Below are 25,896 nucleotides of genomic sequence, written 5' to 3' on the forward strand. Positions count from 1 at the left end.
ATTCTTTCAGTTCTCGAAAAGCCTCATCACATCCCTCGTCCCAACGAAACCCCTTCCACTTCTTCAGAAGTTGATAAAACGGCCGGCAGCGATCGGCAAACTTGGAGATGAATCGGTTTAGGGCGACTAACATTCCAGTGAGCACTTGCACCTCCTTGGGATTGATTGGTGGTTTGAGGCGGTTCACGACCTCTATTTGGTCGGGGTTAGCCTCTATTCCCCGAGTAGAAATCAGATAACCTAGGAACTTGCCAGCCCCCACTCCGAAAGTGCACTTCTCGGCATTCAAGCACAATTTATGCCGCCGTAGTATCTCAAATACTCCCCGGAGGTCTTCCGTATGCTGTGACTCTTTTCTGCTTTTTACCACCATGTCGTTAATATATACTTCAACCGTGCATCCAATTTTTTCTCGGAACATTCTCGTCATCATTCGCTGGTACGTGGTTCTGGCGTTCTTCAATCCAAACGACATGACCTCGTAGTGATAGTTTGCATTCGGGGATATAAATGCTGTCTTTTCTCGATCCTCGGGAGCCAAGGCAATCTGGTGGTAGCCCTGGAAGGCATCCAGGAAGCTCATCCTCGGGTGACCATACGTGGCATCTACTAGTTGATCAATCTTGGGCATTGGGAATGGGTCCTTGGGACACGCCCTGTTCAAGTCTGTGAAGTCTACACAAACTCTCCATTTACCATTCTTCTTCTTCACTACCACAGTGTTTGCTAGCCATCTCGGGAAGAATATTTCTTTTATGACTCCGGCCTCCTTTAGCCACTGGACCTCCAGGTTTACTGCGTTGACATGTTTCTTTGATGCTCTTCTCGGTTTCTGCTTCTTCGAGGGAAATGATGGGTCCACGTTGAGTTTGTGGACAATGAACTCGGGATCTACGCCGGGCACTTCATAGGGGTTCCACGCGAAAACATCTACGTTCTGCAAAAGGAACAACAACATCTCTACCCTTTCCCGGTCATTCATGCTTGTACCTATTTGGAAATACCTGTCAGTATCTGGAAGAATTCTAACATTCAATACCTCCTCAGCCACGTCCACCCCCGTTTCCCCTCGGGGCTTTTGTAATTGCTATGAAGTTTCTTTCTCGGCCTGTTCAGCTTGTCCGAGCTACTCATTTTTCTATCTGACCGCGGCGACAAGACACTGCCTCGCCACTTGTTGGTTCCCCTTCACCTCGGCAACTCCAAACTCAGTGGGAAATTTAACTTTCACGTGAAGGGTAGACGGAACAGCCTTCATGGCGTGAATCCACGGCCTCCCCAGGATTGCGGTATACGGTGAGAATGATCGAACTACTATGAAGATAGTTTTAACTCCCTTGCCCTCCATGTCCACCAGGAGAGAGATTTGTCCCTCGGGAATTACAACTCTCCCGTCAAATGAGACCAGCGGCGTGTCATACTTCGCCAAATCCTAGGTCTTCAGTCCGAGCCCTTCGAAGAGGTCCGAGTACATGACGTCAGCCCCGCTCCCTTGGTCGATCATTACCCTCTTCACCAGGAACCCGTCTATCCTAGCCGTCACCACCAAAGCATCGTCATGAGGTTGGACCGTTCCTTCCAAATCGTCTTCTTCAAACGAGATGGTCGGCCGTTCAACCTTCTTCTTCTTCCCGGCTGAATCTCCTCCCGTGCAAACAACTGTTAATACCCTTTTTGCTGCTGCCGTTCCTCTTGGTGCAGCATGAAAGACTTCGATTACCCCCAGTGGAGGCGGGAGGGGGTTCCTTTTCTGTTGGACGCCCTGGTCGGCTTCTCGGTCAATGGAGTCTACCACAAACTCTTTCAGGTACCCTGCCTTTACTAGCTGCCCGAGATGATCTTTTAATACCCAACACTGCTCGGTGGTGTGTCCTTTGTCTCTGTGATAGGTGCAGTATAGGTTTTGGTTCCTCCGAGACGGGTCGCCCTCCATTTTGTTTGGCCACCTGAAGAATGACTCGTTCTTGATCCGCTCCAAGATTTTGTGCACGGGTTCTTTAAACGCCACATTAACCCCTTCGATTTGCACCTCTGGTTCCTGCATTCTGAAGTCTTTTTTGGGTCTTGCCGACACAACGCCTTACCGAGATCTCTCAGTTACCAGAGCTTTCCCTCTGCTCTGCAGCCGGTCGTCCTCCAGGCATTTGTACTCCTCTATGCTTCTCATTAGTTGCCTCATATCCTCGGGGGGTCTTTTCGTCAACGATTCCCGTAATTCAGAGTCTTCGGGGAGCCCCATCCTGAAGGTGTTTGCCGCAATTTTCTCATTCCCTCCATCAATCTCGTTGTAGAGTTCCCAGTATCGGCTGGCATAACTCCGAAGGGTTTCTCCGACCCTCATCTTCATGGAAAGTAGCGCGTCAACTGGCTGCTGCACTCGGCTGCATGTCAAGAATCTACTGCCGAACTCTTGAATCAGCTCGGCGAAGCTATGTATGGAGCCTTTCCGTAACCCATTGAACCATCTCAGGGCCGTTGAGCCTAGACTAGAGGGGAATACCTTACACATCAATGCATCATTGTGTGCATGCAAAGACATCATGTGGATGTAATGACTGACATGCTCCACGGGGTCCATCTTCCCCTCGTAGGAATTGAATGGCGGTCGCGTGAATCTGCTCGGCATTGGGGCCCGTTCAATCTCATCGGAGAACGGTGACCGGGCAGCCATCCATAAGGCTCGGCTCATGGCGTCCATGGCAGCATTGTGGTGCTGCCATTCCTCCGGTGATTCTAACCCTCGGTCACCGTATTCATGCGATCGTGAATGGTCCCGCTGATGACGTGTCTCTCAAGAGTGCCGGTGTGACTCTTGAGAGCGTGATCGGACTCGAAATCGTTGCACACCAAATCGGTTGGAACCCTCCTCACTCCGATTTCTCCTTTGCTGGGGGTTACGATTCCTTTCTTGGTGCCGACCCCTTGCTTCCAGCTCTAAATCCATTACCAATCTGCGTAACCACTCCAGTTCTCGGTCTCTGTCATCATACTGCCGATGCGCCGAGACGCCTGAAACCGTTCGGTGTGTCTGGGCCGACCCTTCTCCCAATCCGGACCTTTCCTCTCCTCTAGGGTGCTCCCTATCCTCCCGCCGTTTCTGCCTTCTCTCCCTCCACGTCGATCCCCGAGAAGATCCTATGGAATTGCTCAGCGCACGCCCTCCTGAACGCTCCTCGGACATTCCCCTCGTTTGAGTCTCAGTCGAACCACAGTTTCGTAGGAGAGCCCCATGGTGGGCGCCAATTGTGGGAACCAGGAATGAGACTGTTGGGCCTTAACTCACTTGGGCTCACAATTTATTTGTAGTGGGCTTGAGGATTTCCTACTCTGGGTCGTTCTCGGCAGAGAGACTCAAAGTAACACTCAGTCTCTTCTTCTCACTTGACTGTTTTCTCTCTATTTTTCTGAACCCCTTCTTCCTCCCAAACTTCTGCGATTTATAGCCAAGGTTAGTGGTGAGATTACGATTTCAGCCTCTGTTAGTGCTATTGAAGGTCTAGTATTATCTGATTTAAGTGGATTTTTAGGTGAGAGTGGGGTGCAACAATTATGGCCTTGGAACTTGGTTCCAGCTTAGTTGATAGTGCTCGGTAATGCAGTTTACCGAGCATATCATGATTTAGCCGGACACGGTTAATACGCTTGTTTGGGAAAGCTTGTGCCGAGCACATATCAGAATTCAAAGCCCAAAATTAATTTTTACGCTAAGGCAGATCCAAGAAGGGCTTAGGGCAATGGGGCTATTCCCGTTGGGCCTAGGCCCAAGGGCCTATATCGGTCTTGGGATCTCGGTGCCGTACAAGAGTATATGGAATCCTAAATAGTTTAGGACTTCCATTTTAGTTAGTGATTGTAATGAGATTAGAGCCTTTAACAAGTGCAAGGTTATAAATTATGATGAGATCACAATATTCTAAAGAAAACCCAAATAACAAGTGAGAGTGTTGGATTTAAAATAACCCTTTTTGTTAAGCTTATTGTAATGTGAGTAGGTACCTTGTCTTGGCCTTGAGCCTTGCATTCCATGCGAAGGGTATTTGCTTCACAGATTACATGATTAAACTTCTTTGTGATTACACAAATATTCGTTACGCTATTGTAACATGACCTAGTCAAATCACATTGAATTTAAACAATTTAAACACATTTGATGTGTAGGGTGAAAGTTGTGATGAGATCGCAACGTTTTCAAGACAATCCACTTGTTTTAAAATTTCTAGTAGGAGAGAGATTCAAGGATTGAGTCTCACAGACTCCATTGCCGGTTTATAGAAGTGTGATTAGGCACCTCACCTTGGCATATATGCCTTACTCCCTATGGAGGATGTTTAATTTATGGTTCTACAAGTTAAACTTCTTAATGATGGATAAAGTGTGTTTTTACATTGAGAACAACCACGCTACTGTGGAGTTACTTGGTGACTCACATAGAGTCTAGGCAATGGTGTACACTAGACTAAGTGTAACGTTAATCTCCCTACGGAGCTTTGTCATTATTACTTAGAGGCTCAGGGAAGAACGGCAAATTATTTTTGTTTGGTAAGAGTTACTATGATAGCATTAATAATGAGAATAGTTTTCGCTTGATCATAGTGATTGGTATGACCTCACTACCGAGGAATATTAATTGCGGAATTGAGTTGTCGTTGCACATAATATAATATGGTTTTAGGGTTCCATATTATATGGTTATGGATGTAAAATTATAATGTCCTTGTAATTATGTTCATAGTCTCAAATTAAAGTTGTCATAAATTTTTTGTTCTCTAGCTACTATTTTAATTGAATCATATTGACTAAGAAACAATCTTGGACATTGTGCTTAAAGGAGTTGAAGTACATAAATATGTTTCGATTCAGCATAGTCATAATTTCTCATATATGATGCATTTTTGGAAGATGGCCTATGATGTGATCATAGTCTTATTGAGAGCTAACATATTACATTAACTTCTATCTCAATTGTGCTACAACATGAGATGCAAGAGTTAGCACTAGGTCTAGACTTTATATTAAGTCTAAATGAGATGTTTGATATGAAATATCAAGCTACTGAGCAATATTTGATATAAATCATATTGAGTGCTAAGAAAGGCTTAAGGAGTTCCAATTCTATATCATTTTATGAAAATATTTTCATCTCTAAATTAATTGGAATTATTGGATGTAGAGATTAATTGTTAATCTCATATGAATATGTTTCTAGAAGTCCGTGTTAGAACCATTTGATCAATTCAGATTGTTTTAAAAATAAATAAATTCTTTTTATTTTATCTGAGTTGATGAGTGAGTTCTACACAATGGAAAACATCCTAAAAGCTAAGGCTGGGATCAATATGACTTAATTCAAATTCTAAGCCTTAACCGAAAGGTAAGGGTAAGAAGAAGAATAAAAATACCAAACAATTGGGCAAACTCGTTGTCCTAGGAGTTGTCAAAAAGGAAATTAGACTCAAAAGCATGACCTAAAGGAAAGTGTTTCCATTATGGTAAAGCTAAGCATTGTCCATGATTGTAATGTAGATGGAAATTTACATGTTTTATTTTCAATGAGAAAGTTTCCATCCTTTAGTATCGTATGTTTTGGAACTTAAGTCTAGGGTCCTATTAATCTAAATGATATTCAAGACTAGTGAAAAATGGGCTTTTAGAATCATTTTCTTTGTTTTATTCCCAATCTATGAATTCTATTTAGAAGATAATATGACCTAAGGTTCCTTTATTGTAAAGGAATATAGTTCTAATGACTTTTTTAAGTTGATGCATACATGAGGCAGGAATAAGGCTCTTTTAGAAATGGTAAAGTACATGATAAGTTTTTCTATTTACTTATTTCCTTTTGGAGATATACTCTAATTATTACTATATATTTTCTAAAATTGATTCCAAAAGTTTGTTCCTAGCACATTTGTTAAATTGTGGATTGGGTGAGAACCTAGTATATGATACTTCCACTTTTGGAGATGTCCAGCACTTGTGCTAGAATAGAAGTCTGACAAATTGAAATCAAAAGGTAGAAAAATGTATGTTTATGTTGGGTATCCAAAAGGAATTATGGAAGATTATTTTAGTAGTCATAAAGAAAACAAGGTGTTTGTAAAATACAAATATAAAGTTTCTAGATAATGACTATGTGAATAATCTTAAGATACATTTAGAAATGAGATGGTTGTATTATATAGACCACATGACCTTATTCTATAGATAGCTAGTACACTAGTACAATATTGTAGTGGGAGGATTATCAAATTACCTAATAAATTCATATTTTTGGGATAAACTCCGTAAGGATATGAATTTTATCCTCGGCCCTATGTAGAGGCAATAGATGATATGAATATGGATGACTAGATCAAAGTTATGTAAATAGAATTAGATTCTATTTAAAGTCTAGAACTTGTGGAGGTGCCTAATGGCATTAAGCCTATTGTTTTCAAATAGGTCTACAAGAAAATGAGATTGATAGAATAGAAGGTGTAAACCTTCAAAGTCAAGACTAGTGGCGAAAAGATTTCTTCAGAAAGAAATAGATCGATTAGGAGATTTTTTTTTTCACCAATAGTCATGTTTGACTCTATCTAGATTCTCTTATCCATTATATTTCATTTGGATGAAATATGGCAATGGATATAAGAAAGCTTCTCTTAGTGGCAATTTTGAGAAAGACATCTATATGATGTAGCTAGACTAGTTCATAGCAAAGAACCAGTTGTATTTAGTATGCAAGTTGCTTAAAATCCATTTATGGATTAAAGCAAGCATTTAGATCATACAAATATCATCTTTGATCAAGCAATCAAATTGTTTGATTTGATCAAGTAGTGATAAGCTTTATGAGTGTAAAAGCTATATAGAGTAATAAATCTCTTAATATATGTTGATGACATTCTAATCATTCAGAATAATGTATAGATATTGTCAACAATAGAATTTTTTTGTTGCCAAAACCAGATTGATATGAAGAACTTGAGTCAGACTAGTCACATCCTAAGAGTTAAACTTTGGTAAGATTCAAAAATTAGGATGTTGGGTCTGTCTCAAACTGCTTAAATAGATTAGATTCTAGCCAAGTATAGCATGTGATACTTCAAGAAATGATTCCTTCCTTTCAAGTTTGAAGTTCTTTTGTTAGGACTATAGTCCTAAGACATGTAAAAGGAAGAGCATATGAAGACAGTTCCTTATACCATGTTAAAAGGAAGTCTCAATTATGCTATGCTATATACTAGGCCAAATATTTATTTTGCAGTAGGCGTGTTAGGCAAATATCAATTTAAATCTAGGATTACTTAACTTAGTGGGAGTAAAGCATATACTCAAATATCTTAGGAGAATGAGGGATTATATACTTGTCCACTAAAGTGAGGATTTGATAGTTACTAGTTACATAAATATTGATTTTTAGTCTGATTGTGATTAATGAAGTTTGACTTCAAGATATGTGTTCACTCTAGGTGGTGAAGATACACATTAAACGTAAGTATCATCTCATTAGAGAGATACTAAAGCGTGGGATGTAGTAGTAGATAAGATGATTTATGCAATAAATCTGGCTGAAACTTCTTTCCAGACCTTGCCTTAAAGTGACTATGATTTACTCTAAAGGGAAATAAGTGTCAGATATATGCAAAATTGTCTTTGAGGGCAAGTGGGAGATTTTTAGGGTTTGTGCCCTAAAATCCAATTTATTGGCATATTATAAATAATTAAAATTTTTAATTATATGAGACTATTTATAAATGAACTAATGGGACATTATCATAGTCCTTAAGATGCATTGTATGTGATTTATATGATTTAATTATAGAAAATATAAATCACAAGTTCCTTCTAACTTAAAATATAGTTCGTAGTCGGTGATGAAATTAAGCGTTTCATCTGCGAAGACTATAACTCATCAACTAAGATGGTTTGTCTTGATCATGGAAGTTAAGACTTCCAGTTGATGTGTTGATATGTCTTAAGTGTGTAAGACATATTGAACTGAACCGCTATGAGATTAATTATTCAATTAACAACTGTCACTTGAATAATTAATCTCACGACTTCTAATTTCATAGACTCTCAATCCTAAGAAGATAGTGAACCCGATCATTAAATGTAGGTTACTTTGATAGATCAGGAGTGAGATCTAGTTTAACAGTCAAAATCTTAGTATGTTGGGTAACCACATGTAGTGTTGAAGGAACACATATTCTCAAGATGAAATCCATAATCTCTTTCTATAGAAACACGAAATACCCCCTTGAGATAAATTTAATGGGAATTGGTTATTCAGGGCTGGCCACTTTAGTAAAGAGTTACCAAAATTTATATTTATGAAAATAGATTTCATTAATATGAATAACTAAAAGATTAAACTGGATACTCAAGGAATAAAATAGTTATTTACAAAGTAACAGTTTATTATGACTTTGTTCGCTATGGATATTTCATGGCGGGGTCAAATGATATCATATTAGAGTTTTGGGATATAATTTCATAAATTTAACAAATTTAGCTAAAGATTAAAGCAAGCACTAATAGAATAATTATTTGAAAATGTGCGTTTTTTAGAAGAAAAAAAAATGCCTTTTGAAAAAAAAAATTTAAAATCACAATTACACATTTGATTTGGGTTTTTGGGCTAATTTGTTTTTGTTTGTGCAATTTTTGAAAAGTGTCATGTCCATAATATTTTCAAAACACTTTCCCAACAGATCCTAAATGGCAAGTTGTTATTAGTTCTAATTTAAATTTACCACTGAAATTACATTTTTTTCTCCACTAGTAATAGTAGTAACAACCTACTATTTAGAATTTATTTGTGAAAGTGTTGTGAAGATGTTGGGAATATAACATTTCTCATAATTTTTTGGTTCAATATTCAATAGACCAAAAATTTGGATAGATAGAATTTTATTTTTAATGGGCTCAAATTTTTATTTAGAGTGTTCAATAAGTGGAGCGGCCCTGCATCAACTGGAAACAAAAACTCCAATTTCGACTTTCTCTTTACGCCCATCACCCTTGACTACTTCCATTAATTTTAAGACTTTTAAATTCTATTTATAGGATTAGTTGCTAAAAGATCAACAGAGATATTACTCTGATATTTTCTCCTTTTGTCTTATATTGAAAATTTTCTCTTTGAGCATTTGAGACTAGTTCTAAACTTTGTTTGTGAGTGTACATTTATAGAGTTGTGATTGTATCTTAGAAAGTCGAGTACTGCCTGAGCCATTTGCATCGATAAAGTCATTCCAGTAGGGGTGAAATTGTTTCTTAAGGACAGCGAATTTAGTTCCATGTCTCGGCAATACGTTTCTGCTTAATCCTGAATTTTATATGCTTTTATTGATTTTGTTTAGTTAATCTGAGCAACTCCTTATATATTTTACCGTATTGCTATATTATTGAAATTGATTTATAACTTTGTTAATTAATTTGAGCAATCTGTTAAGCTATTTTTCCAGCAATCATCAAGATGACTTCGCCCTAGTTGATTTCTTTGTCATGGGGCATCAATCATTTGGAGGCATATTTTGCACTCCCACATCATCGTCATCATGGGCGAATATCTTGAATCTTTATGGCCTTTCTCTTTGTGCGTGAATTTTCTAGTGAATCGTAGAACATCAAGAAAAAGTGACGGCCAATTTCTAGATAATTTTATATGATTTCCACAAATACATGATTTTGGATCGCCCATGTATGATTCACAATACATTTGGACATATATATATAGAGTGGATAGTTAAGGATGATTTTGCTCCTCTAGCTTAAAATGCTACTCACTTTTCATTGTTTGCATGGTTTTTCTTAGTGATCCAAAGCTATTGGAATTGAAAAAAGTGGCTCAGCCCAGTTGTAGAAAATTTACTAAAGTTTAAGAAAATGACCACTGTTTAGATCATCTATGTGCGAGTTTGCAATACATTTAAGAAGAAAGTGGGCACCTCGAGTGATTTTTTACCTTGAACCATAGATTTCCCATTAAATGTTCCACGTTTTTGCCCTTGGTTTGTGACTATCTGCGTCTTGATTTGACCCAAACTAGTTATCGCTGGAAAGGCTCACGATGCAAATTTCTGTTTGTGCCAAGATTCGAGTTGCTTTTCATTCATTAAAGGTGAAGCTTGGAGTGCTGCCTCCACTGCCCTCCAGCTCACTGATAAGGAAAAAATCCAAGCCAACCCTTATACCTCATGAGCATCCCTAAGTCTTAGGAAAGTTATGGTTTGAAAATAAGGACAAAGATTGAGTCCAATACTCTTATACACTAGATCCATTAGGATTATAACATGTGACCCTTTTGATTGCGTGTCATGATCTAGATGGGTCCAATACACATGAGCATTGAACCCAAACCAAGTCTTGAAAATAAAATCTCATTCCTATTATTATGGAATCGCATTCCTTTGGTTTAGGAATAAAGTACTCATATGCTGGATGGTTGTAACATTCTTATGTCCCTTGCTAAGATTGTAACCCTACTATAGGATATCATATATATAAACATCACTCTCTTAAAATATATATATATATATATATATATATATAAACATCTAGTAGAGGAAAGCCAGTCGTAAATTTATAAACTGATCTGTCAACTTTTAAAAACAAAATAAAAGAAATCAAAAAATTTATTTATTATATTATTGATATGGTATCTGTCACATCAATTTATAATATTTTTATAGTAAAATTGTGTTGGAAAAAAACTGATTTTGCATCTCATACAAAACCCACAGCAGAAGCAATACAAAAATTTACTTCATTCATGATAAATAACATGTAAACTTGAATTCTAGAACAAAGAAAAGAAAGCATACCTTGATGCAATAAAATTCAAAAACAAGACTTGAGAATACCTTCAATCTTCATCCTAATTCCAAATGATGCCCAAGATAAGTGGTCTCTCAATCAGTTCTTACGTATGTTAATTTTCCTTTTTGGAAAAGTGTATTTCTAAGATTCTGTAGAGAAAAACTGTTTTCTCTTCCTTTTAATCATACGTACGTTTTATCTGCCTTGACAGTTATTTTATTTAATAACTCTTATTAAATAAATAACTGATTATCTAATTAAGTTAGCCTTTTGGGTTAATCCAATTGGGTTTAAGTGTGTGGTTTGAGATGGGACCAAAGGGACTAATAAGACTCTAGCTCCAATGGGCCTTAGACTTATTTGTCAACTCTTGACAAGTCCAAAGTTACCATTAATTATATAACAAGTACCACTATGGAAATATAATTATACTCTAGGCCTTATTAATGTGATACGTTTTGTACACAATCATATATATGTATTAAAGTAATATTGAACATGGTTAATGTAACAGATGAATGCCTAAATTAAATAAATCGAATGAACTTATAGTTTACCCTTTATTCCTTTGCTAGCACTATAAACAAATTTCTTATAAGAAAATCACTTGAATTACAAGATTCATGTTCTAAGCAAATTCATATTGACTTGAATAATTTGCTTTCAAATCCTAGGCTAGGAGAAAATGCCTCATCTTTTCAGGATGAAATAAGAAGAGCATATTTACAAAGAGATTTTTGTCAACCTCTTAGCCATGATTTTCCTAAAAAAGAAATTAGTGGAGCATTACGTCGATAATTTTAATTAGTTGGAAAAGATCATAAAAAAGGATGGTGCATCTTGTTTATATTGTAACTTATTTAGGCAAGATATTAGTAATTGAATGGTTGACCATTAATGTAATGATTGCTTGGTTGTATACATTAAAAAAAATGTAGCTGATAACATTAATAATAAAACTATCATATAACAATTTCAAAATATAAAAACTCATAGAATGGAATTTTGAAATTTTATATATTTACGTGTTTTTTTTTATGTCAATATATTTAAATTTTATTTTTATTAAATTTTTTAACAACCACCTAAAAAATTCGCCTATTTTCTGCAAAAGTAGGAAGGTACTGGCTGACCTGTTGCTAAGGAAAGAGGAGATAATTTTGGATTTTGTTTGCTGCCAACAACTCACGCTCTATAAAAATTCTAAGGCTTAGGCTTGGGCTTAAGCTTTCCAACTAAAGTTTATGGGCTTAAGTTTTATACATACCCAATAATTGTTAAAACTTAAAACATACTCAACCCGCTGCACCACATGCAATTGCAAACATTGTTGGTGCACGCCTAATACAAAACACTATTTTATTTTAGCTATGAAAAATAATGTGCAATGCTACCCGATTTTCAGCAATAGAAATATCAAAAGAAATATTTTCAAATTGGAAATATTTGCGCATCGACCACATGTCTTTGTTTTATGATTATGTGTTGTGATTAGGAACTTGCTTTCACTAGACGACAGACTAGCTACATTGTTCCTAAAGGACTCCAATCTGATAGGAGCTAGCAATGAGATCTAGATCGTGAATTAGGCTGTAAAGTATAGTGTCCTGGGGTTTTCAACTTTAATATTCCAAAGCTATGTCTTTAATGATCCACAGTTTTCCAAAATAATTTTCAAAAACACAAAACACGTTTTCTAATCTTTCAACATTTTCCCCGTTCATGAAAACAATTGTTTTCACCATTTGCATCATGATGCAAACATGACACTGTTGGACATATTACTCCCAAAGCATATACATACATACATACATATATATATATATATATATATATGTGTGTGTGTGTGTGTGTTGGAGTATATGTGTTTCAAACTCTTAAACTGTGCTTGTGTCCCACATTAGTTAGAGATGAGTTCTCATGTATGTTTATAAATCATAGTACCACTTAAGTGATAGCTTGAAAGATATTGGGCTAAGGGTTAGAGTTGGACTTAAGCTTGTCTCTATCTCTCTTGGGCCTCATTCCTTTTCCCTTTCTTTTCCTTTTAGCCCAATTTGGTTCTGCCCATTGGGCATTAAACAAGCAGCCCATTGGGGCATTTAATGTGCTACCCATTGGCATGCACGGTGACCGTTGTAGCCCATAAACCCTCACATTAGTTAGTTTATAAAACCCTCTATTCCCCTCTTTATTCTCTTCAGTTTTTTTAGCTACACAACGGCCTCTTCCCCTCCGTTTTGCTCTGTTTTTTCTGCTCATCTCCATTGAAAATTTTAGCATCAATTTTTAGTTTTAAGGAAAGGCAAATTAAGGTTGTTCTTAGTTCTTCTTGCTTAAGTGTGTGATCAACTTGAAGAAATCACTATAGTCTAATCTTGGGGAGTTGTTCGGTCAAGAGAGTCATTCACACCAAGTTCTACTCCGGGTGGCACGAATCAACCTTTAAAGACAACTCATTTTACATGATTCTATAGTTTGTGAGATCTTTCTAACTCTATCTATTTATTTTTGTTATTGCTAATTTTTTAGGGTTTGTATTGTTGAATCAAACTTGTTCATTTAGCCTTATTTTCCTACAATATATACACACACACATATATTCCAATTATATTTTTCCATGAATTAAAATTTACAATTAAGAGATATTTAAAATGAGGTGCCCGTTGTTTAACCTAGATTTCATAGGGTACTTAACATTTACCCCTTGCTCATGCAGAAACAAACATTAAAACCTATTCTTCTTGTTCAAGAAACAAATTTAACTAACTCAGTTTAGAGGATCCTAAAACCCTCACAACTTAGGTTCAGTCATAAAATCAAGTAAACATAGATGGGCAATCACATCTTAGAATTCTAATATTGATAGAAAATCCATACATTACATAATTTCCCACTTTTTATCAAATATTCACCATTCTCAAGTGGAGCATGTATGAGAGAGCTAGAGGAATTGAATTAAAATAGCTTATTTAACTTTTTGTTGAAAATGTGTTAAAGTATACTTCTACTTGTAAAAAAATTGAAAAAATGAGAAATTGTGAGAAATAATGAGGTTTTAAAAAACTATACATAAAAACTAAAAGTTAAAAGTTGAAGCTGATGCTAAACAAACTCTTATACTATCCAACACACGTGGGTCAAATTAGGTTGGGCTAGGTCAGTGAGATGTGCTTACATACTTCATGCCTTGTAAATAATTGGACTTCTATCAACAATTTATTTACTCTTTTTTTTCAATAAATTATTACAATTCCCATAACATGCATAAATTTTATTGTAAATTTCAAAATTCATCAAAACTAAATTCTCAAAATACCAAAATAAATTAAACTAAAAAATTAAAGACAAAAATGTCATTTTGGTCCCTACATTTTAAGGTCACAATGCAATTTGGTCCATGCATTTTAGTAGCAATCAATTTGGTCCCTGTTATTTTCAAGTTACTGTCAATTTGGTCCATATTGTTAAATCACTATCGAAAAATGCCCACGTGTTTAACGATGTGCATCACTGGCACACTTGAAGCTGATGTGGCATTTAAAATAATATTTAAAAAATTAATTTATATATAAAAAAAAAATACCACCTCTGCAATTTAGTTAAAAAAAAAAAAAAAAAAGCCACATCAGGGAAAAACAAAAACAAAAGTAAAATGAATTAATAAAAAAAACTCAAAATTCTATGTTAGGGTCATATTTTGTGAAATTGGCTAATCCTTTGACAAAATGCACTTTACTTGTATTTTGGTAGATCTAAGATGAATTTAGTACTTCAAGAAATATGTTGTTCAAGTCAAGTATTAAAGACATGAAGATTAATCCAAGAAACAAGTAAAGAAAAGTTGTTCATTAAGTCTAGACAGATAGCTTGACAAAAGCTCGATCTATCGAGAATTACAATTTCAGAATTTTCAAATTTGAAATTCTACCAAACCTTACATATTTGTTTGGGGTTTCTTTTCTTACAACCCTAGACATATAGAAGGTTTATTTTAAAGGACGTCACTCACAAATACAAAGACCAAGAGACTTATTTTTCTCTGTGTGAAGCTATTGCGTTTGTACGCCATAGGTTTTGTAACCGAGTGCTTCCAGATCTTCATTGTTGATGAAGTGAAGAACTTTGCAACTAGCAATATCTCTTCAAGTTACTAGAGTTAGTCACATACTTGGGATCCGTGCAAAGAGTTAGTCACAAATTGGAAGTTTGTGCATCAAAGGGAAAGAAGGTTACTACAAGATCAAGTCCAATTGGGTATTAGAGCAAAAGTTCAACTGTAGGTTGGTATTTCGAGATAGGCCAAGGTAGTTGGTAAGATTTCTTATACTTGTAATCGCTTGATTGTTGATTAGTAGATTCTTAAGAGCGAGGTTTTGAAACCCGGACCGGACCGTACGGTCCGATCGGGATAACCTCGAACCGCTCATCTTTGCGGTTCTTTTAGCCTCAAGAACCCTTCTATGGGAAAAAAACAAGGACCCATGCGAACCGTGGTCGGACCTCACGGTTCTAAGAACTATGATCAGACCGCTTCTCACAGTTCCCTACTTCCCTTTGAATCTAAACCTTTAAAAAAATTAAAAAAAAAAAAAAAAAAAAAAAAACACACACACACACAAAGAAAAACAAGCTTTAAATTCTGCTCCCTTCAGAGTAGGAGTTGATGGTGGAGAGGGCCGATTGTTGGAGCGAATGGTCTTTGTAGAGGAGATTGAAGGAACGAGGGATTCCGACGCAGGAGGAAGGACGGCTGCTGCTGAAGCTTGTGTCTAAGTCTCATGATTGTTTGAATTGATAGAACTGCCATTTTTCCCCCTAAAAAATGGTGGTCCAAAAGAACTAGATCTGAAGTCACAGCTCACTATGGACTTCGTTCTTCACAACGCAGCTCCACAGTGGACTAGATGACATCTTTACTTTGTGATTTTGGTCTAAGAAGAAAGAGGAACAAGAGAGAGAGAGACAGAGAATGGGTTCTGCAAAATAGTGTTTGGGCAAGAGAGAAGCTTTTTTTGCTTTTCAAAGGTAGTGTTGATAGTTGATACTTCATTTTTCAAAGCCATGGTCAGATCAGATGCTCAAATGCCTAACAGCTAGCTACCTTGAAACTTTAAACCTTGAGATTTGGAATTATCATTTATAACCCCTTTAAAATTGTACAGTTCCTAATCTGTTCAATGGTTGATAAATAATTAAAATATTTTAATGGTATAAATCATGGCTTTTAAAGATATTGCTATGTTGACTAATGTACAAATTTATTAAAATATTATAAATGATAAATAAATATCTATTTTAAATCCATATTAAACTGTGAAAAATACATTTTGTTTTTAGTAGTCTCCGAATACTTGAATTTCTTTAAATGATTAGTCAAGATTATTAATTTTTATGCATTAATTTTTATTTATTTCATATTAAATTAATTATTACGTCATCACGGTTCAACTCCAATTCGACCTCAAAAACCTTGAATCTCTCCCTTTTATGGTTCAATGAACAGTCCGGGTCTGAAAACCTTACTTAAGAGTAGTGACCTTAAAATCACCTGATGGGGTTTTTTCCTTGTGAGGTTTTCCTCATTTGTCAACAAATCACTATGTCAATTTATTTTCCGCTGCATTTATTTTAATTGGTGATTTGTTGGTGTTTTCACGATTTGCATGCAATTGAACCTAATTAATCAACTTGGGTAATTGAATTAATTAACCGAAGTCAAGCTATCTTAACCCAACATTCTATATTATTTTCTTTCAGTTTTTTGCAATCCAAACTGGCCTAATCAAAGAGAATTTGGCCAGAAAAATAACAAAAACAACAAACCCGGAATCAATGGAATTCAAATACAACACACACAAGATTCACAAACCCACAAATATAAAGAAATTTTAGCATAACTCACTTTCAAAATTACCCAAACCCACAATCAATGGAACTCCTAAAACAAACAACCACGATCGTCATTTTGAAAATCAAACCAACAAACCAAGCCCAGAAAAACCCCAATCATGGCAATGAAGAAATTAGGGACTCGTGGCTCTTGAGGTGAAAGAACCAAGACCTACCGCTATTTGTGGCAGTGGTCCTTAACAGCGAAGGATTGAAGCTTGAGGAGTTCAGCTTGAGTTCCTCACAGTGAGAACATCCAAAAGAGAAAGGGGGTAAGACCCATTGCCGTTTGTGGCAATGGAGCTAGTGGTGGATGAAGACAACGAGCTTGAGGAGCGATGGCCATGAGTTCTAATTCTTTCCTTATCCTTTCTTTTCTCTCTCAAATATCAATGTTTAGAGTTTGTTAGCCCCTTACCCTACTTCCCAAAATCAAAAATGTTGCAGAGAAAACCCAACTTCTTTCTCTACTTTCTCCGAAAATAAACATGTTGCAGATAGCCATGTTCAAATTCAACTCTTTTTCTATCTCCTTTGTCTTTTTTTTTATTTTTTTATTTTTTATTTTTTTGGTAATAATATTACTCTTTCCTTTTTTTATTTTTCGGGTTAGGATTATGTCCAGTGGCCAGTTCCACTAGACACACTAGGATATAGACACATGTCTAAAACATTGTTATGAATTCCATTCCGTTCCGGCCGAAATGGCCGGAAAATTTCGTACCGGTCAAGTCACCCTCTTGTTCCACCTCGGCCTAAATTCCACTTCATTTCGGTCCATTTCAGTTATTCCGGCCTATTTCGGTGAATTTCGGCCGGAGTATTAATTTCAGCCAGTACTAATATAACATAATATTTACCTTACTTTTGGCCCTGTACAAGTTGAATGGCTCATGTACTCATCCCCTTACAGCAGTTTTCCAACACGTTAACAGTTGCTGGAATGAACCCATTACCTTACTTTTGGCCCTTTACAAGTTGAATAGCTCATCCCCTTACAGCAGTTTTCCAACACGTTGACAGTTGCTGGAATGACAAAGAGATTTGACTAAAGCTTTATTTCTATGGCCCACACGTAATATATGAATAATAAAACTATTTTAATATTTAATTTGAGCATTTATATTGCGTTTTTAATAGTAATTTTTTTTAAGAATATTTTAATAGTAAAATTGTTTTAATAGTATTATTATAATTATTGAATAGATATTTAGACTTGAAATTGATAAATTAGCTGAAATATGGACTTATAGTTTTAAGACTCTCAATAAATTATATAGATTTTGACCAATAATATATAAGGAAATATATGTATATAAAATTATAAATTATAAAAAGTACAAAAAAAAAAAAAAAAAGTAATTCCGAAACAGTATACCGAAACAACCCGGTACCAATCCGGAACCGAAATATTCTATTCCAATGGACAAACTGAAACGAGCACCGAAACAGTATTCATAACAATGGTCTAAAATTGGACATGTGTCTGCATCTCAATATGTCCAGTAGACTTGGTCACCAAACACAAGCCTCACCCTTATTTTTCTTCATTTGAAAATTTATTGTTTCTTTTATAAACTATGAGTTTTAGAAGGATCTTGGTTTTATAGAATCGTGAAGCTATGTTGTTTGTGTGAATTTGTTGAATTGCTTAGCTAATTTCAAATTCTGTGTGACTGATTTTTTTTATATGTTATTTTACTTTTTTTAGTTTTAGTTTAGTGTGGCTTTAGATTTTTGTTTATGTTGTATTTTCTTACGTGATTTTTTTTTTTTAAATTATTACAGTGCTAAGGTAGTATTTTTATTATTATTTTATATGTCACGTCAATTTTAAGATAAGCATTTTTCATTAGTGAGTTAACGGACCGGAATGGACCAAATTGACTGTAACTTGAAAATAGCAGGAACCAAATTGACTATGACCTCAAAATGTAAAAACCAAAATGGAATTTTCGCCAAAATTAAAATAAGATTAATAAAATAAACTTATATATATGGTGAGCCGGGTTGTATCAGATGGGTTGAAAAAACTATCATCCCAAACCCAACCCAAATCAGCACTAAAAATAAAATTAAAACACAACCCAACCCACAAAAAGCAATCTAAAGTGTCAAAATTGGTTTAACTCAATTTTGTCAAGTTGGATATACACCCTTAGCCACCACCTCCCTCCCTATCCCATGCCTTTGCCACCCCCCCCCCCCCCCCCCTCTCTCTTCCATTCTCCAATTAGCTAATAATTATTATAATCTTCAACACAAAATAAACAACGTTAGATAATTCATAGTAGACACATGGAGTAACTTTTCATTTTTTGTGGTTTACTTATCTTTCACATTGTTGGGTTATAAAATTTGACCCCACTTAATTAACCAATTACCCAAGTTGATTAATTAGTTTAATTACATGCAAATCCAATAATGGCACAATCAATCACCAAACTAAAGTTAAGTGCAAGAGAAAATAAGTTTGACACATCAATTTGATCACAATGGCGAAAACCTTCGTAGGCAAAAACTCACTATGTGAATTTCAAGTTACCACTCCCTAAGAATTCACTGATAAGAATAGAGATTACAAGTATAAGAAATCTTAATTACTCTATCTTGAAGTACCTACCTATAATAGAACCTACTAATCTATAAGGAAGCTCAACTCCAATCCCCAATTAGACTGCTCATAAAAGATTTCTCTTTTGCACAAATCTCTTATCCGTGACTAACACCACATAAACTACTTGATTGTTGTAGCTTTTGCATGCACAATGTTCTTTAAGACATGATTTGATGAACTAGTAATAACTTGGTACAAAACCCTAGGTGCATAGAACATCACAGCAACTCCTAATATGCACGTGTCTCTATGTATATATATATGATGATGGCAAAATATATCTCATTTATATGTTCTAGAATCCTAGTGCACGAATTCCAAAATAGACCAAGTCAACATAAGCTGAAACATAAATTACGTACTATTCAGTTTCTTTGTAACTCAATAAATCGAGAGGTATTGAGTCAAGTATCAAGATTCATTTATTTTCGATAAATTGACAAGTGTTAAGAGGTATCGAAGTCCTGTTATTACCAAAAATAATTGTATATTTAGTATCACCCCATTTAAAGTTTTATATAACATGATAAAATAAAATAAAATAAATTTAACCATAAAATGTAGACAGAGGAATATCCTTGTCTCCGTTGATGCCTCTTGTTTAGACAGAAGTGGTCAAGAATTTTGTTTGTGATATAATCTGGGGACACCATGATTATCCGTTTGGTCACCAGGTTTTTGCGTTGGTCAATATTCAAATTTTGATATCATACGGGAAAAGGGCTAAATGTAAAAAAAAATATGCAGCAAATCAACCTTATACGTAACTCTGCAGATACAAACAATTAATATATATTAATTATACAGTTTTTTTGTTTCTTTCTTTTTGGGATTAATGTACAAACTATTGTGACAGCTATTCTTTTTCAACGGAAAATACGTCCTTGTTCATATCTTGTATTAACACTATCAATTTTATATTAGAATTAATAACTGAGTCAACTTTATATTCTAGATAAATAAAAATTATGTTTCATTTTCATTATTTTACTTTATGCTAATTGTAGTTTGTCATTTTTTTTTTTTTTTTGATTATTTTATAAGAAAATAAAAAATTATATTTGACAATTTATACTTGATAAAACATAAAATGAAACATTTAAAATGGAATAAAAAAAATTTTCAGAAATTTGCACAAGAGATACACATACAATATATAATAATATACTTTTCAATTATAATTAAGCGTACACCAAATTTATTCAATAGATCTATTACAGTCTCATAAGCATTATTAAAAAAACACACTTCTGAAAGTAGGACATACAATTTATTATATTAGCAACAACAACAAAAAATACAATTTATTCAGTAGCTCGAATGTCAGAGAATAATCTCTAAAACACTCTTATGTTATAGGTGAATTAGCAATCGTCTCTATCATCCACCAGTTTATTCTTCCCTAGATACTTTTCACAAAACACCACACAACACGTCAACAACTTTGCCCTAAAATATTTTAAAACAAGTAATAGTAGATTGTAACAATTAAATAAAAATCTTTCATCTCACTCTTAGTGTTCCATTTTATACTCCATCAATTTGACATAGCGAAAATTAGTGGATTATAAAATAGAACACTCATAATGGGATAAGATTTGTATTACTTTAACAAACCCTAAGCGTAAATAGGTGGAACACCATTCCTCGAAACAGCCACAACAGAGAGAGGGCTCTTCATCTCACATGAGAGCTTCAACACCTCAGTTAGGTCAACTGGGTTAGCCATGTTTTGAACCCATTCAAAGTGTTGAAGCAATTTAGCAACCCAAAGGGTCACAGTCACAAGCCCTAAGTTCTTGCCTGGACAAACCCTACGACCAGCCCCAAAGGGTGCAAGCCTAAGGTCTCCTCCCCTAACATCCACGTCAGCATCTAAGAATCTCTCTGGCTTGAACACTAAAGGCTCCTCCCACACTTTTGGGTCATGGGTTATGGCCCACATGTTCACCATGGCCGTAGTGTTGGCCGGGACCACCATGCGGTTGCTTAGCTGGACATCCGACGTGGACAGCCGGGCCCACGATAGGAGTGGCCCAGGTGGGTGAACACGTAGGGTTTCCTTCACAATGGCTTGCAAGTAGGGTAATTTGGCTACGTCAGCATCCGTGATATTTTTGTTTCCCACAACAATGTCAAGCTCGTGGTGAAGCTTGTGTTGCACTTCATAGTTTAAAACTAACTCGGCCACGACCCACTCGGTTAAAAGTGCGGTTGTGTCAGTACCACGGAAGATCATTTCCTGCACACACAATACAAAACACACACTATGTCTATGAGTTTAAAGACATGAAAACTTGTTGAATCTCATAAAAACCAAAAGGTATTATTTTTTAATACTATGAATTTTATTATATAAACTTTATAAATTGATGTATTTGTAATTAAAAAAAAGTAATTTAATATTTATTTATTTATTATATTATTAAAATTAGTAAATCTCACACGTTATTATGATAGGTTTTATTTTTAAGAAAGAATTTCAACTTATAGCATCCACTCTTAATGATAATAAACTATATCAGTTTAACTAATTAAAACTCACATTATTATAATAATTTGTAATACTAAAACTATTATAAATTTTACCATTAAAAAAACTTACAAATTGACCCAAAAATAAACTTGATTAGTATCACTGCAATAAGGCAACAACTCATGAATAAATATTTGACTAATCTTTTTATTATTGGTGGTAAGGTTTATATAATGTCTCTACTACCTAGTTTCATTTTAGGTTATGAAGTTTATATAATAAAATTTATAATATTTTAATATTTTACGAAAAGAGAATATTTAATTGAAATTTATACAAACCCATAAGACCGCGACCATGTCATCTTCTTCAAGCTTCTCATCCCCATCCAAAGAGAGTAGAACATCAACAAAATCTGCATGGTCAGAGAGCTTGCTCGAGTCACCAAGCCGGTACCGGTGCTCATCTATTATTTTCTTAACAAGCTTTCTGACACGAGGAACAAGCTCTGAGCAACGCTGGTTGACACAAAAAGGGTCATACAAGTAGCTAAGCCATGGGAGATAATCGGACCAGTTGAAAGCACCTAAGAGCTCAAACCCTTCCCTAACAAGCTCATTCAGTTCTTTTGCCTCGTCGCTATTGCACGTGAGATCGTATCTTTTGCCAAACACGGTCCCCATAATGTTGTTAAGCGCGGCAGCTTGGAGGTGGTTTCGTAAGACAACACCACCATGAAGTGATTGCTCAGTGGTAATGGCATCCAACATGATGGCACAGTCCATCTGGCGTCCGGCTTCGTGGGCAGCAATGCGTTTGGGTGCAAATAGATGATTTGATGAAATCCTCCTAAGGAGCCGCCAGTATGTTCCGTTTGGTGCAAACCCAATGGCACGGCTAAACATTAGGGTCTTAGCAGATTGCTTGATAGGACGATTGGCAAAATGGGGAGAGGTTAAGATTTCACGAGCAGTTTTGGGGTCAGAGGTGATGATGGCAGGGGTTGAGCCTAAGCTGAATGCCATGAGCTGAGTGGCACCATGGATTGAAGCCATGCGGGCAAGAGTTCGATGAGCCAAGCCGTGGCTTAAGCTGAACAAACTGCCAAAGAGAGGAAGGCCACGAGGTCCAGGAATCGGGACTGAACCCATTTGATTCCTTCCATTTTTCCAGGCTAGACCTCCAGTGGAGAAAGCCCAGGTTAGAAAGCCAATTGATAAAAGCGACATGAAGATTGAAAACAAAACAAAACCATTAAACAAGTTTTGAGTTTCCAGAACAGCTGGGAGAGTAAACACCCACCAAGTAGTGTCTAAAGAAAAAGTTAACTCCATAGCAAAGAGAGAATGAGCGAGAGAAAGAGAGGATTGGGGATGATGGTAGTGGTGGTCATCTAAGAGGGGAAATTTCGGGTTAAATAGAAGAGCAGACGTAAGAAGTACGGAATTTGATTTTTGCCAAACGAAATATCATCTTCTAACTCAAAAGAAATTAAGAAAAATGTTAAAATGGTATCAGTTTTTTTATTTTTTAAAAATTACAAAATTAGCTTTTTTTAATTAAATTAAATTTTATCTTTTTGTCACAAATTATAGTAATATTATAAATTTTATTATATAAGTTTACAAACTACTATTGTCACTAACGTGATTGATGGATTTTTTTTAATTATTTAATAGTTACCACATGGGAAATTAAAATTTAAACCTTTAGACATATTCATTGAAAATTTTTTTTTTTTTTAAAATACAACTTTTACTTCTTTTTGAAAATCAAATATCACTTAAATTACAAGACTTTTAACGCAATAATAATAATAATAATATTATTATTATTAATATTATTATAATCATTTTGTATAGTTGGTTAAACATTATAAGACATATATATATATATATATATATATAATTAAATCTATAGTGTCTTTATCACTCACTAGAGGATTACTTGTAAACTAACCGGTGTGAGACTTGCTTCGAATTTGTGGTTACATGCAAGTCTCCTTGCGTAGCAGGAATGAGAGAAATTTCCTATAAAAGTTTACTTATTATTATTATTATTATTATTATAATCATTTTGTATAGTTGGTTAAACATTATAAGACATATATATATATATATAATTAAATTTATAGTGTCTTTATCACTCACTAGAGGATTACTTGTAAACTAACCGGTGTGAGACTTGCTTCGAATTTGTGGTTACATGCAAGTCTCCTTGCGTAGCAGGAATGAGAGAAATTTCCTATAAAAGTTTACTTATTATTATTATTATTATTATAATCATTTTGTATAGTTGGTTAAACATTATAAGACATATATATATATATATATAATTAAATTTATAGTTTCTTTATCACTCACTAGAGGATTACTTGTAAACTAACCGGTGTGAGACTTGCTTCGAATTTGTGGTTACATACAAGTCTCCTTGCGTAGCAGGAATGAGAGAAATTTCCTATAAAAGTTTACTAATATTTTCATACTTGTTAGGGACTGCGGAGGGACTAACGTGTACTCACTGTCGTTTGATTTCTAACCCATGCAGCTTATGAAAAGTCCTTGCTTTATTAACTTATATATATGTCTTAACGTAAGCCAACAAAAAAAACAAAAAAAAATTACATTTTTTTTAATAATTATTAACATGATAAATAGTGATCAAAACATCATTTTTACATAGACTTATTACTTATCTAATTTTATTAACACTAATTATAATGTATCATCTCAACAATTTTGAAAACTTTTTTATCACCAATTTTAATGATCATCCCCATATCATACAAAAGAATTAATTAACAGATGATAATTTAAAAATATGATTTTATTGATGTTAAAAGGATTAACCTTATAATAAGACATTTATTCAAACTTTCTTTCCCGAGTGTAAATGAATTTCCAAAAGTCAGACAAGAAATTTCTTGTCAATTCCTGCAATGAAAGCAAAAATATTCTAATCCAAATAATGGGGAAAACACCAAATCAAATTTGACAAGTAGTAGGTCATAAGGTAGGAAATCCAGTTGTCAGAATGTCTCTCAAATTTTGCAATAATTCTTACTAAGAACTAAGAAGAACAAGCCATTAGCGTAAGTTTAAACTGACTTCAAAGTTTAAACTATGAAGTCAGTTTCTTGAAACAATCGCTAAATAGGTTGAAAAGCTCCATCTAGTCAAGTTCTTCTACGGGGATTTCTTTTTTCTTTTTCTTTTTTTTATGTACTACATTCACAATGTCTTTATAATATTTTCACAATAAATTCTAAATATAGTAGACTGTTACTGATATTAATTTAAAAATCCACCAATGTAATTATTTCTTTTATCTTAAATAATAATAACCTACTACTTAAGATTTGTTGTGAAAATATTATAAAAATAATATTTTTCTTTTTTTTATTACATAGTATCTCACGGAGAATCTCTGGAACTTCTTCACCCATCGTAATGCTGTTAGGATATGAAGAGGATATAGGAAGTAAAGAATATAAAAGATCAATACATACGCACACGCAATCAAAGGTCAAATTTTATTTAGTTAACTACTTCTAAGGGTTACGTACGTCGACGATGACTACAAATGAGCTACATTATCATTACTCATTAGCATATATATATAAATATATATATATATATATATATTTGTTCTATAATTTGCGCTACACAAATGTGAAATTATAATAATGAGCCCATAAGGGCCGTAACATTTAACATATTGTCAAATAATATACCATCAATAATTATATGGACACCTATTCTATCAACCCTCAGGTTTCACACACCCCACCAAATGCATTATTTTCATCTGTTAATTATATCAGATCGCATTTGATTACACGACTACCAATCCCACTCCATAAATATATACGTTGGGATCTATGGTACTTGTCCTAATTAATTGCCAAAAGTTAGCCATTAAAATATGGAGCCGTGAAGACATTCAAGAAGGGCTTTGGACTGCGCATATTCACACTGTTCGAAGGAAAGTCTACAATTATTTGAGTTGAAAAATTCTAAAATTTATTAGGAAGTCGTGTATCTTAACTGGTTGACATTTCTTAATATTTTTTAACAAATATATTTAGAATTTAAATTTGCCC

General features: G+C 34.8%; 1 protein-coding gene across 1 annotated transcript; it reads right to left on the reverse strand.

Moving 5' to 3' along the window:
- Nucleotides 1-20,566: 20,566 nt before the first annotated feature.
- On the reverse strand, nt 20,567-23,167 carry LOC126713549 (cytochrome P450 78A7-like). Its single transcript, XM_050413306.1, has 2 exons — nt 22,136-23,167; nt 20,567-21,560 (listed from the first exon to the last, which is right to left on the reverse strand). Exons 1-2 carry the CDS (start codon nt 23,126-23,128, stop codon nt 20,937-20,939), a joined length of 1,617 nt encoding a protein of 538 aa, XP_050269263.1. The 5' UTR covers nt 23,129-23,167; the 3' UTR covers nt 20,567-20,936.
- Nucleotides 23,168-25,896: the final 2,729 nt, after the last annotated feature.

The sequence above is a fragment of the Quercus robur genome, chromosome 2 (genome assembly GCF_932294415.1).
Source record: "Quercus robur chromosome 2, dhQueRobu3.1, whole genome shotgun sequence".
NCBI classification, from domain to species: domain Eukaryota; kingdom Viridiplantae; phylum Streptophyta; class Magnoliopsida; order Fagales; family Fagaceae; genus Quercus; species Quercus robur.